This window comes from Sardina pilchardus, chromosome 19 (genome assembly GCF_963854185.1).
Source record: "Sardina pilchardus chromosome 19, fSarPil1.1, whole genome shotgun sequence".
NCBI lineage: Eukaryota > Metazoa > Chordata > Actinopteri > Clupeiformes > Clupeidae > Sardina > Sardina pilchardus.
The window spans coordinates 11,561,434-11,573,933 of record NC_085012.1 but is presented as its reverse complement, the minus strand read 5'-3'; the positions used below and the strand labels follow the sequence as shown (position 1 = coordinate 11,573,933).

Genomic DNA, 12,500 nt, shown 5'->3' with positions numbered 1-12,500 from the left:
GAGCTATGGCACTGTCCTCCGTGGCGCCGCCGGGCCGAGAGCTCTAGACGTCTTCATTGAGGCTCCAGACATCAGCTCTATTCAGCAGCCTGGGACAGACGGAGCCTGAAACCACGGAGAAGGCTCCGGAATGAATGGCCAGTTCCGAGGGCGGCCGGCGGAAACTCACTTGTTCGACGCCACGGTCAGCGGGCAGGCGCATCTTTGGCAGTCCTCGGCGGTGCCATCGAAGGGGTCGCCATAGAAACCGGGCAGGCATTGGTCACAGTGGGGCCCGGTGGTGTTGTGTTTGCAACCCTAGGGGAAGATTTACCACAAATGAGTCAGATAAAACGCACGATACACACACACCAAAAACACACACACACACACACACACACCAGACAAGACAGGAGCACAAACATATACACCCAAACACATAGACACACACAAGCACAAACACAAAAGTACAACTCCTTTTTTTTTTACCCACGCAGTCTAAAAACTGCATGCTGGGAGCCGCAGTAACCTAGCAACCTCTCGGCTGTGTTATACATTCCTCTGTCGTTGACAATACAGAAGCTCCACAAAAAATGATAACCGCACACACTAACTACACACATGCACTGCACTCCAGGCCTGCACTCTGCCTGAGACCCACAGACACCCCAAGGCAGTGCCATGCACTCTGGATTGCACTACAGTAGCACTTCTATTAAGCTGTGTGGCAGGGCAGACATTACCAAGCGAGACACGATTCCCCACTGAAAAATGTCAAGGGGGCGGTGTGGAGGCGTGGAGGCGGGGGAGTGTGTGTGTGTGTGTGTGTGGGGGGGGGGGGGGCGGTGAGAGAATGTGCTACCCTTTTAAAGGCGCATATATCTGGTAAATGTGTGCTGACTGATAAAATGCTTTCGTGGCACTAACACCGCCGTACCCTGTCCTAAAGCCTCAGAGAGCAGAGTGCCACATATTCATTCTGATACCTAATACACATGTCACATTGAGGCCAGCGCAGGCAGAGCCATATATCATGCGGCTGTCCTCAGACCAGGATGCTCGGTCGCCACTAGACAGGCTCGGGAGTCCTGTGGGGTGGGCTACGGCAGATGACAGGGTCAAGGTAAACATCTGGAGGAGGCCGGTATTTGTTCAGCACAGATGCTCGGGAAAAAGCATCAAAGGTGCTTCTTCAAGACACCTCAATGTGACACAAATTAGTGTACATAGTTGGCACAGATGCTGTAGGGCGGAGAGTTGAAGACCTTGACCTAATTAAACAGCATAAAGAATGGCAAATAGGAATACGAAAATGAGATAAGACTAAAGAAAACTCACCACACACACGCCGTGGATGTCACACTCCTTGGCATGGTCGTTACACTCACACTGCAGGCAGTTTCCTCCAAACAGGATCCCATCCACACGGTAGAACCCAGAGATGCAATACTGATAAAAAACAGAAGAGGTTACCGTAAATAAAACAGTCCTTTTTTTTTTTTTTTTAAGTATATTTTTTTGGCCTTTTTGCCTTTATTATATAGGACAGTGAAGAGGTAGACAGGAAACAAGTGGGAGAGAGAGATGGGGTGGGATTGGGATATGACCGCAGGCCGGATTCGAACCTGGGTCCCCATGGGCACTCGGACCCGTAAATGGTACGGGCGCTGTAGCCTGCTGTGCCACAGCGCCCCCCAATAAAACAGTCCTTTGAAACAGACCAGGTGTAAAACAGGTGCACCAGTAAATATAAAAGTCGAAAGAGTCAAATTATATCATTTATCTTTTGACGCATCTTTCAACTAGCCTTACACCAATATATTACTAGCTGAGCCTTGGCTTTGGCCCTGCCAGCATCATTCTGAAGCCAACCCAAAGATCCTTAAGGCGGAGCAAGATACGTCGTCGTAGTTCATGTCTATGGGCGCAAAACGGGGATCACTTCCTCTGCATAAAGGGGGTGTGTCATGCGTGTCATGTCCATAGACTTCAATGGAACAGCTCTGCATAAAGGGGGATTTTGCCCCCCCCTCCCTCTTGCGATTCGGGTTCCAGGAAGTGGTTTCTCATGAAGTATCTTGCTCCGCCCTTAATGATCTTTGGCCAACCCCGGTGGTGCATGTGCACCCTGATCACATGACGTGGTTGCTTACCTCACAGGAAGTGCCTGCGTAGCCCCACTCGCACTCGCACTGCTCCACGCTGACGGCCTGCAGGGCGCCGGAGGAGTTGCGTGCAGCCATGTCCAGAGACACCTGACTCAGCCTGCAACACCACACCAACACATGCATCAGCTACACCATAGCAACACATGCATCAGCTACACCATAGCAACACATGCATCAGCTACACCATAGCAACTACCTATCTGTGTTTACCTATCTACATTACATATCATCAAGTGCAAATATCATGATCATACTGATCTATCATTTCAAAAAGTAATTCTGAAGAACTTTTTTTTATCATTTTGAAGATCTCTAATATGAGCTATGGAGTTTTGCTTCAAGTCACAATTCCTCTATCTATTGCACTGACACTGAGCACATAAACTGCCTTCCTGAACATTGTGGAGGCTGTTGTGTGCATTTTGGATACAAGATGCCTTCAACATGGCTGTTGCTACACCGCGTTCACACTGTCCACGTCCGTCAACGGATCTCATTGACTTTGCATGGGGTCCGTCCGTTCCTTCAGCTCCGCTGCCTCCGTCAAAAAAGTTGAGAAATGTTCAACTTTTCAGGCAGCGACAGATGCGTCAGCCAATCAGATCGCGTGTATGTAAATACAGATACGGCAGACACGCCCTCCGAGATCCGTCGACGGACGTGGACAGTGTGAGCGCGGTGTTATAGATGTTCGACTCCTGTCCAGGGGGCTGACCTTAGATTGCCCTCCGCGCTGACGTTGAGGTGCGCGCGGACCCTCAGACTGGCCACGTCGGACATGACCGTCATGAGCTCGTCCCTGTGGACGCGTCGACCCGTGTGCAGGTCCACGAAGCCGTGCGGCACCAACTCCACGGACACCTCCTGCTCCCTCAGGGGGGTCAGGAGCAGCCGGCGGGACGGAGACTGGCGAAAGGACCGCCCGTTACCCTGGACACACCGAGGACAGGGGGATGTCAGATTAGGATGTTAGAGACGAGAACACAGGGGATGTTAGAGATGAGGACACAGAGGACAGGGGATGTTAGATTAGGACGTTAGAGACGAGGACACAGAGGACAGGGGGTGTCAGATTAGGACGTTAGAGACGAGGACACAAATGACAGGGGACGTTAGAGACGAGGACACAGAGGACAGGGGACGTTAGAGACGAGGACACAGAGGACAGGGGATGTCAGATTAGGACGTTAGAGATGAGGACACAGAGTCACCTCATAGAGGATTGGGGACATCAGATTATAACATTAAAGCAGGGGTTACGGATGGTCTGAAACTCACAAATGAAGCGCTTTGAAATAAACAAACAAAACACAAAACAAATATCTTGTACAAAATCAGTTTGCACTGGTTTATTTGCTAATGTGCTAACAGCCTGCCCACTCCCCCAGATAGACACAGAATCAAAAGATGGGAGTATGGGCAGGCATAATCATTACGCTGAATCTCCAGCTTTCAGTACAAATGTTTTGATTGTTCATATTCATATTGTCATTTTATTTAAATCATAGAGCCAGATTCCATGGCCTGTCATGTTAGTCCGTTCATTTCTTAAGGTTTATCCGAATATCTTTTGGGATCTTCCTCATAACAAAGTCACATGCTCTGTGTGATCTTACCTCGATAATCAAGTCAAAGTGAGAGGGAAGAGTCTTGTCCACATTCTCCACAGCGATGTCGTACGCCACACTGTACTTCAGAAGGCCACCGTAGGACGTCAACTATGAGGTCGAGACAGGGAAACACATCATCATATCATTAGCAAAAGCATACACACAATTTAACTAATTCACTCACCTTGTCAAATTAAATCCATACTATCCACAGAAATTAATGTTAACCATACAAATTACAACCGAAACATGCTAATGTCAAAGACCATGACTTACTTAAGCCTCTTTAATTGCTTTAACTATAGTTTGGTGGTAATACGCAATGATTAAAATAGGTGCCGGACACCCTGCCCGGTGCAACATTAATCTTATCCTGATGGATTGAGACCCTGTAAAGAGCCTACCCAGGGATAATTGCTTTCACTGGCACGCCCACCCTTTTACATGCAGCAAAGATAGCAGAAGTAATCACATCATTTGACTTCATCCATCACCTAAGGGGGGGGGGGGGGGGGTACAAATATTAGGTTGGAGCCAACAAGTGTAACCTAATTATTTTTTAATGCAGTGGTGAGGCCAGTTCTGACGGAGTGTAATTACAAGGCCTTTTCAATTAATAAGGTCGGGGAGAGAGAGAGAGAGAGAGAGAGAGAGAGAGAGAGAGAGAGAGAGAGAGAGAGAGGGAGACAGGGAAAGAGAGAGGGAGAGAAAGAGAGAGAGAGAGAGGGAAAGAGAGGGGAGGGGAAAGGAATAGAAAGGAACGGGAAGAACATGGGGAAGATGGGAGGATCCTGAAAAGGAGAAAGAGAGAGAGAGAGAGAGAGAGAGAGAGAGAGAGAGAATGAGAAGGAGAGAAAGAGAGGGAAGGGGGAAGGAATAGAAAGGAATGGGAAGAACACAGGGAAGATGGGAGGATCCAGTGTCTGAAAAGGAACAGCACAGGACAAGAACAACGAAAGCCTCCGGTTGGACGGAAAATAAGGCAGGATGGACATGAGACTGATCTCCAATGATCCCAACAACCGTGACTGACCAGCCAGCTATCTGACCAGCTGTGTGAGTTGATTCCAGTAAAGTGCCCGGGTCATAAGTGTGGGTTAGTTGCTATGCAGCTGTGCAACTGACCACAGACCACAGATGTCTTTAGTTCAATAAACTAGCGCTAAATGGAGGCTGACAACCTAAATGACACAGTGAGCAGAGGTCCAGCCACAGTCAGGCTGCATGGAATTCTTTTCATCGTAAGCAATGTCTACCTTACGTTATCTGAAACAATGTAAAACCTACAGACCAGTAAACATGGATGAACATCTTCTTCTTCTTCTTACATACTCTGAATCAACACAACAATATCTATTTTCTGACAGGACTTTCACCATATTTGCACTGGGCAGCCTTGTGAGTTTTGGTGTGTTTGTTTGTTTGTTTGTTTGCTTGTTTGGTCCTGAGGCATATGATTTTTACCTTTGACCAAAGTTTGACCTTTGACCAACGTGAGCTCAAAATGCATGGGAACTGCTTCAGGACTGTTGGAGAACCATTCCAGAAGTATCTACCTGAAGCTGTTGAGGGAATGGCAAAAGTGTGGCTCTTTTTGACCTCTTGACCTCTGAACTACAGTAATACCTTGTTTCCCAGGAATCTCTCTGGCGCGGCCCAGGTGGAGAGGAAGCGGTAGGACGTGACGTTGCTGGGGATGATTAGGTTGTCCTCCACCAGAGGGGCCGTGTAGATGGAGGTGCTGGGGGTGGTGGGCAGCAGCCAGCTATCCCCGTGCTCCACCTGCAGGGAAACACAACACCACCTCTCAATAAAAAAAGCATTTATATCTAAATTATGTAAATGTATTTCATATATGAAAATGGAAAATGTAATATGTGTGTGTGTGTGTGTGTGTGTGTTCATCACCTGAGTTGTGGACCACATCAAGCTATGTAAATATATCTCATATATGAAATTTGCATATGTTTGTGTGTGTGTGTGTGTGTGTGTGTGTGTGTGTGTGTGTGTGTGAGAGAGTGTTCATCACCTGAGTTGTGGACCACATAGAGCTCTCGCACACATCGGACACTCCGAAGCAGAAGCACTCGGTGCAGCCCTCTGGGTTGCCCCCCTGCAGGTTGAAGAAGCCTGGCCTGCACAGGTCGCAATGGGCTCCCATCACATTTGCCTGAAGACAGCAGAAACAGAGACACTGTTTTAAACGCCATGCTTGTTGGGCATGAGTGTTAGTGCAGGCCAGGGGTGTGGTAAGGGCGGAGGCTGAGTCTGAGGCCAAGTGATCACAGAGTTCACTTCACAGCATCACACTACCATACCAAGGTAAGGCAGTGATATATTCATGGAATTGTGGATGTAAAAATAAATCTACAAGAACAGTGTGTCTTTTTGTGCCTTGTTGCTACAGACTTTCAGGTGAGAAATAACTGATTTCTTTATTTATAGACAGATAGTATTTTGGGGATTTTTTTTCATTTAGATAGGACAGTGAAAAGTGGCAGCACGTGAGTGGGAGAGAGATGTGGTGGGATCCCGGGAAATGACCACACGTCAGATTCGAAACCAGGTATCACGATGTAGCCATTTCCACTGAGAAATAACTGATTTCATTCAGATCCAGATGAACCCAGGCCTGTACTGACCTTGCAGATGCAGTCCTCACAGGGGTCAACGTTCAGACTGCCGTCCAGGCTGCACTCACAGCGAGTGCACAGGGGAAAGTTCCTGTAGCCGAAAGCGCAGCGGTCACAGCGCTCGCCCGCAAAGCCCTCCTTACACAGACACTGGCCCGGGTGCAGACCTAGAACAAGTTTAGAGCCACAACAGAAACTTTACTCTTTACATCTTATTTTGGACTTTATATGTTTTATACGTTTCTTTTCTGTTTGTTTACTCAGCTAATGAAACTCATAGCTACAGTGAGATGGGGAAGCAGATACTGTATATACATATACAGTGGGTATAGTAAGTATTCACACCAATGCTAAAGTTGACTTAAAAGAGGAATATAAAATCATCTTTTGAGAATTGATTGTAATGCCTTAATTAAAAAAATGAGTAAAAATAAAACCGCTAAGGACACTAATTTTCTTTGTGATTGAAGAATGTATCGTAAATAGATAAATGTTCTACCTTAAATACAGGTTGCATAAGTATTCAACCCCTATGTTAAATTCCCATAGGAGCAGGAGGATTTTTTATATGTTTTTATTTTTAAAGGCCAGCTGTTTCATGGATCCAGGATATTATGCATCCTGATAAAGTTCCCTTGGCCTTTGGAATTAAAATAGCCCCACATCATCACATACCCTTCACCATAGCTAGAGATTGGCATGGTGCGTTTTACAGTTAGCCAATTAGCCTGTTTGATGCTCATTGAGCTCAATGCAAATCAAACAGGCTAAAAGGCTAACTGGAAAAAGCACCATGCCAATCTCTATCTATGGTGAAGGGTATGTGATGATGTGGGGCTATTTTAATTCCAAAGGCCAAGGGAACTTTATCAGGATGCATAATATCCTGGATCCATGAAATAGCTGGCCTTTAAAAATAAAAACATATAAAAAATCCTCCTGCTCCTATGGGAATTTAACATAGGGGTTGAATACTTATGCAACCTGTATTTAAGGTAGAACATTTATCTATTTACGATACATTCTTCAATCACAAAGAAAATTAGTGTCCTTAGCGGTTTGATTTTTACTCATTTTTTGAATTAAGGCATTACAATCAATTCTCAAAAGATGATTTTATATTCCTCTTTTAAGTCAACTTTAGCATGGGTGTGAATACTTACTATACCCACTGTACATACAACTTTTTTGTTTTTTAATCGCATAGAGAATATGCTCATGTAATTCATATGGAAGCTATATGCAGCATAAATAAACAGTCAAACCCACACTGGCAAACATCAGAGCCGAGCCAAGAAAACACAACTGATTAATTGTTAAATATAGCTAGTGAATGAATACATAATGAATATGTGCTTCAGTTGATCAGCAACACATATTGACACAAAACCTTTCTGTGATAAAAAGCTTGTCGGTAATCTGACTGTAAATGTGGAAACTGAATTACGAGTATTCCAAATTCTGACCAGCATGTGAACTGACCTTTCTCTGGGCTGGCGTGCTTGTCGTCCCTGATGCATGCTGGGGAGTGGGAGCCCCTCATGTCACAGCGGCACTCCACACACGGATTATCAGTGTACGGAGACACCTGTATGGGGGGCCCAGACAGATGGACACATTGTTAAGACATAATACCTGGTGGCTGCAGGCGACTGCTCGTAAGGAAAGAGAAAGGGGGAATCAGGAAATGAAAACAATTCTTTACACTACACACTCATACACACATACAGTACAGGCCAAAAGTTTGGACACACCTTCTCATTCAATGAGTTTCCTTTATTTTCATGACTATTGACATTGTAGACTCACACTGAAGGCATCAAACTATGAATCAACACATGTGGAAAACAAAAAAGTGTAAAACAACTGAAAATATGCCTTATATTCTAGTTTCTTCAAAGTAGCCACCTTTGCTCTGATTACTGCTTTGCACACACTCTGCATTCTCTGGATGAGCTTCAAGAGGTAGTCACCTGAAATGGTTTTCACTTCACATGTGTGCCCTGTCAGGTTTAATAAGTGTGATTTATTGCCTTATAAATGGGGTTGGGAATCAGTTGTGTTGTGCAGAAGTCAGGGGTGATACACAGCTGATAGTCCTACTGAATAGACTGTTAGAATTTGTATTATAGCAAGAAAAAAAGCAGCTAAGTAAAGAAAAACGAGTGGCCATCATTACTTTAAGAAATGAAGGCCAGTCAGTCCAAAAAATTGGGAAAACTTTGAAAGTGTCCCTAAGTGCAGTCACAAAAACCATCAAGCGCTACAAAGAAACTGGCCGTCCCAGGAAAGGAAGACCAAGAGTCACCTCTGCTGCGGAGGATAAGTTCATCCGAGTCACCAGCCTCAGAAATCGCGCGTTAACAGCAGCTCAGATTAGAGACCAGGTCAATGCCACACAGTTCTAGCAGCAGACACATCACATCAACAACTGTTAAGACGAGACTGCCTGAATCAGGCCTTCATGGTAGAATAGCTGCAAGGAAACCACTGCTAAGGACAGGCAACAAGCAGAAGAGACTTGTTTGGGCTAAAGAACGCAAGGACATTAGACCAGTGGAAATCTGTGCTTTGGTCTGATGAGTCAAAATCGGAGACCTTTGGTTCCAACCACCGTGTGGACTGCAGAGTGAAGGCAAAAGGGCCAACAAGTGCTAAGCATCTCTGGGAACTCCTTCAAGAATGTTGGAAGACCATTTCAGGTGACTCTTGAAGCTCATCAAGAGAATGCCAAGAGTGTGCGAAGCAGTATTAAAAGCAAAAGGTGGCTACTTTGAAGAACCTAAAATATAAGACATATTTTCAGTTCTTTCACACTTTTTTGTTAAGTATATAATTCCACATGTGTTAATTCATAATTCTAATGCCTTCGGTATGATTCTACAATTTTCATAGTCATATAGTATGAAAATAAAGAAGGGGTGTCCGAATGAGAAGGTGTGTCCAAACTTTTGGCCTGTACTGTACATATTATCACAGACACCCACAATCACACACACGCACGCACGCACGCACGCACGCACGCACGCACGCACGCACGCACACACACGGGTAAAAATGCAGTACATCTCTAATGATCTTTTATCTTCACAAACACAAATTGAGTAACAGTAAAAGTCTGAAAGCCAAAATAAAGACAATAAAACAGAAACATCTAATTTTCTTAAGGGGTGGGGGTGGGGGAGTGTTGAGTTTTGCTTTGTTTATCTGTAGCAGGTGGCTGCCGGTGCTAAAGGGACGGAAGTTTGCTCTCCCCCCGGAGGTGCTGTAAAAGCGGTCAGCTAGGCTAATTGTCCCGCTGGGCTATTACTGAAGAGTAGACCAGGCTCTTGCCCCACAGCCTCTGTGTCTTCAAGCTAACCACCATTGTAATGCAAACCACTGTTGGTCAGCTATCAGGACCACACACACACACACACACACACACACACACACCCTCATCCACCAGTATCCTTTTCCACACACACACACACACACACTCACACTCTCTCTCTCTCACACACAAACGCACACACACACACACACACACACACACACATACCGACTGAGTTTTCTAACAAATCGCAGGACAAAAGACATTTATACTGACAGCAATTCTCACAAATGGAGGCACACACAGACACAATACTGGCCGTGGAGGAAGTCAGGAATCAGGTTTCTAGGGGCAACACAATAAGAGAATGGGGCCCCACTCCCCCCCATCCCCGCCAGGCCACCGTACCTTGTGAGGTCTGAAGAATCCGTCAGCACAGGTTTCACAGTTCACCCCCGCCGTGTTCTGGGAGCAGTTGATACACACACCGCCGCCCACGAACTGGCCGTGGATGTTCAGACTCGTTCGGAGCGCGGCCACAGTCTCGTTGTAGTAGCAGTCCTCCGCTTTATTGTGGCAGTTGCACTCTAGGGTGTGAAGAAAGAACTCATTTGTGAGATTTCAGCAGAGTAACAGTAACTCATTTGAAAGGTGTTTTTAGCCAAAGCCAACAATGAGCTTTAGTGGCCATCAAGGTTTTCTAGAAAATTCTACTCACAGTAAAACATAAACCAATCTGGATCATAAGCTATAACATATTTACAGTAACAGTCCAGTCATTATCAGGCCACACAATTTTAAGGCAAATCAAACTATTGTACTGTATATGCTAACTCATGTTACTGAAAGAAAAACAACCACATTCTTATTAGTGCACATTTTGTTTAGAACTAATGCATATCAATTACTGTATGTAAATAAATGACTACCGCAAGTATGATCAGATTAGTGTTTGAATGACTTGAGTGGTGGTGTGACAGTAAGACATTTGCACCACAGTATCCCGGGCTGCTCTGTGAGAGGGGTTGCGGTAGGGCTTACTTTCACAAGTGTTGCCGGAGGAGGTGGTTCCCGCTTGCCACAGTTGCTGGTGGTAGCCGGGGCAACACTCATTGCAGCTCTCGCCACACGTATTGTGCTCACACACACAGTGAAATTTCTGAAGGGACAAAGAGAGAGAGAGAGGGAAGAGTGAGAGACTTGGAGAGAGGAAATACACACACACACACACACAAGGGAAAAGATGCCTCTGACAGAATAAAAGAGAACTGGCAGAATAGGACACTTGAGAGCAATATCCTCCTCTTCACTTGATAGAGCTTGATCAACACACACACACACACACACACACACACACACACACACACACACTGTGAAGAAAATGTCTAACAGAAAAGCAAATGCCCCATTTGTGCTTAGCTATAACACACACCACATCCACTGCTTGACTGGCTCAGGTCTCATGAGGTCAGCGCAAGGGTGTGAACTAACATTTATGTACTGTATGTGTGTGTGCATGGGTGTGCGTGTGTGTGCATGTGAGTGTGTGTGTCTGTGTGTGTGTATGTGTGTGTGTGTGTGTGTGTGTGTGCCTGTGTGAGTATGTGTGAAGTCGTGTTTGCGTCAAGGGGGGGGGGGGGGGGGGGGGGAGAGCGAGAGACGTGCGAGTTCGTTTTCTAAAGTGCCGGTTTTAAGAGGCCGGGGATTACGGCCGGCTTTCGCAGGCGGTCGTTAACGTGGCCGTCCCTGCTAATGAGGCCCGCATGGGAGGCAGAGCAGACCGCGGCTGACCAGCACGGCCTGCTGCCCACCCGCCCAGGGTCAGACCAACACCTCTCCTGCCCGGGGGAGCCCGAGCGCAACACTGGCCATGGAGACTAGCAGTGGTTCGGATTTGCTTCTATGGGCGAATCACAATTACTGGGCTTGATCAAGCAAGCGCTAAGCACTATTGCTCTTCTGAAGTTTACTTTATTTATTTACAGAAGAAAGTAATTCATCTCATCTCTATCATGCTATAATGACCCAGTATGTATTCTACATATGCAGGTAAATAATAATAATAATAACAATTATAAAAAATAACATGGATATGTTCCAGTGATTGTTCCAATGCATTAGCTGATTTTCAATATTTTCCAGGGTTCCGTTTAACAAAACAAATGGAGTAAACTAAATATGCGAAGCTATACCATTCAAAAGTCACGATGGACAACTAAGTTTTGAGAACTCTATTAATAGATCCCCTGGGAGTCCCCGGGGAGCAGAGCCTCTCAATCACAAAGGTATGAAATGCTCCAGTCACATTCAAAACAATCAACTCAACAGCTGAGAGGCGGTCACGGAATTTCACACCCTCCGCGGCAACCGGGTTTGATTGACAGCTCGGAGGTTCCACTCTGCCGAGGCCACACTGAAGAGAGCGTGCCGTTACCTTGGTGACAGGGTCCATGGGGCAGCTTTGGGCGTGGCCATAGCAGATGCACATGCCGCCCACTGAGAGGTCCTTGATTGTGTAGTAGTACTGCGGGGAGAGAGACACAACAAGAGAGCCAATAAGAACCACTCCTGACAAACAAACACCTCCGCTCAAATTAACTCTGCGACAACTGCCATCAGGACACACCCCACACAGGCATTCAAATAAGATGATTGACATTCATAAGCTCTGATTAACACAGAGACGTGTAATTAAATCACATTTCATTGTCATTCATAGTCAGCGAGGGTGATTGAACTAAAAATGTCTGGTGCTGTTTATCTAGTCTTTTCTAGCAAACACATGTGCTTTGCATAT

The 12,500-nt window shown here is 45.8% G+C and overlaps 1 protein-coding gene across 1 annotated transcript in view; it reads right to left on the bottom strand.

Moving 5' to 3' along the window:
- The window catches only part of lama1 (laminin, alpha 1), a 62,869-nt gene that overhangs the window by 32,165 nt on the left and 18,204 nt on the right, over positions 1 to 12,500 (bottom strand). Inside the window, exons 6-17 of the mRNA XM_062521912.1 lie at positions 12,138 to 12,227; positions 10,745 to 10,862; positions 10,112 to 10,290; positions 7,873 to 7,978; positions 6,400 to 6,557; positions 5,787 to 5,927; positions 5,384 to 5,539; positions 3,764 to 3,865; positions 2,863 to 3,077; positions 2,133 to 2,244; positions 1,318 to 1,428; positions 170 to 297 (exon numbers count right to left, since the gene is read on the bottom strand). Coding sequence (XP_062377896.1) covers positions 170 to 297; positions 1,318 to 1,428; positions 2,133 to 2,244; positions 2,863 to 3,077; positions 3,764 to 3,865; positions 5,384 to 5,539; positions 5,787 to 5,927; positions 6,400 to 6,557; positions 7,873 to 7,978; positions 10,112 to 10,290; positions 10,745 to 10,862; positions 12,138 to 12,227 — 1,616 coding nt within the window. The remainder of the gene's footprint in view (positions 1 to 169; positions 298 to 1,317; positions 1,429 to 2,132; positions 2,245 to 2,862; positions 3,078 to 3,763; positions 3,866 to 5,383; positions 5,540 to 5,786; positions 5,928 to 6,399; positions 6,558 to 7,872; positions 7,979 to 10,111; positions 10,291 to 10,744; positions 10,863 to 12,137; positions 12,228 to 12,500) is intronic.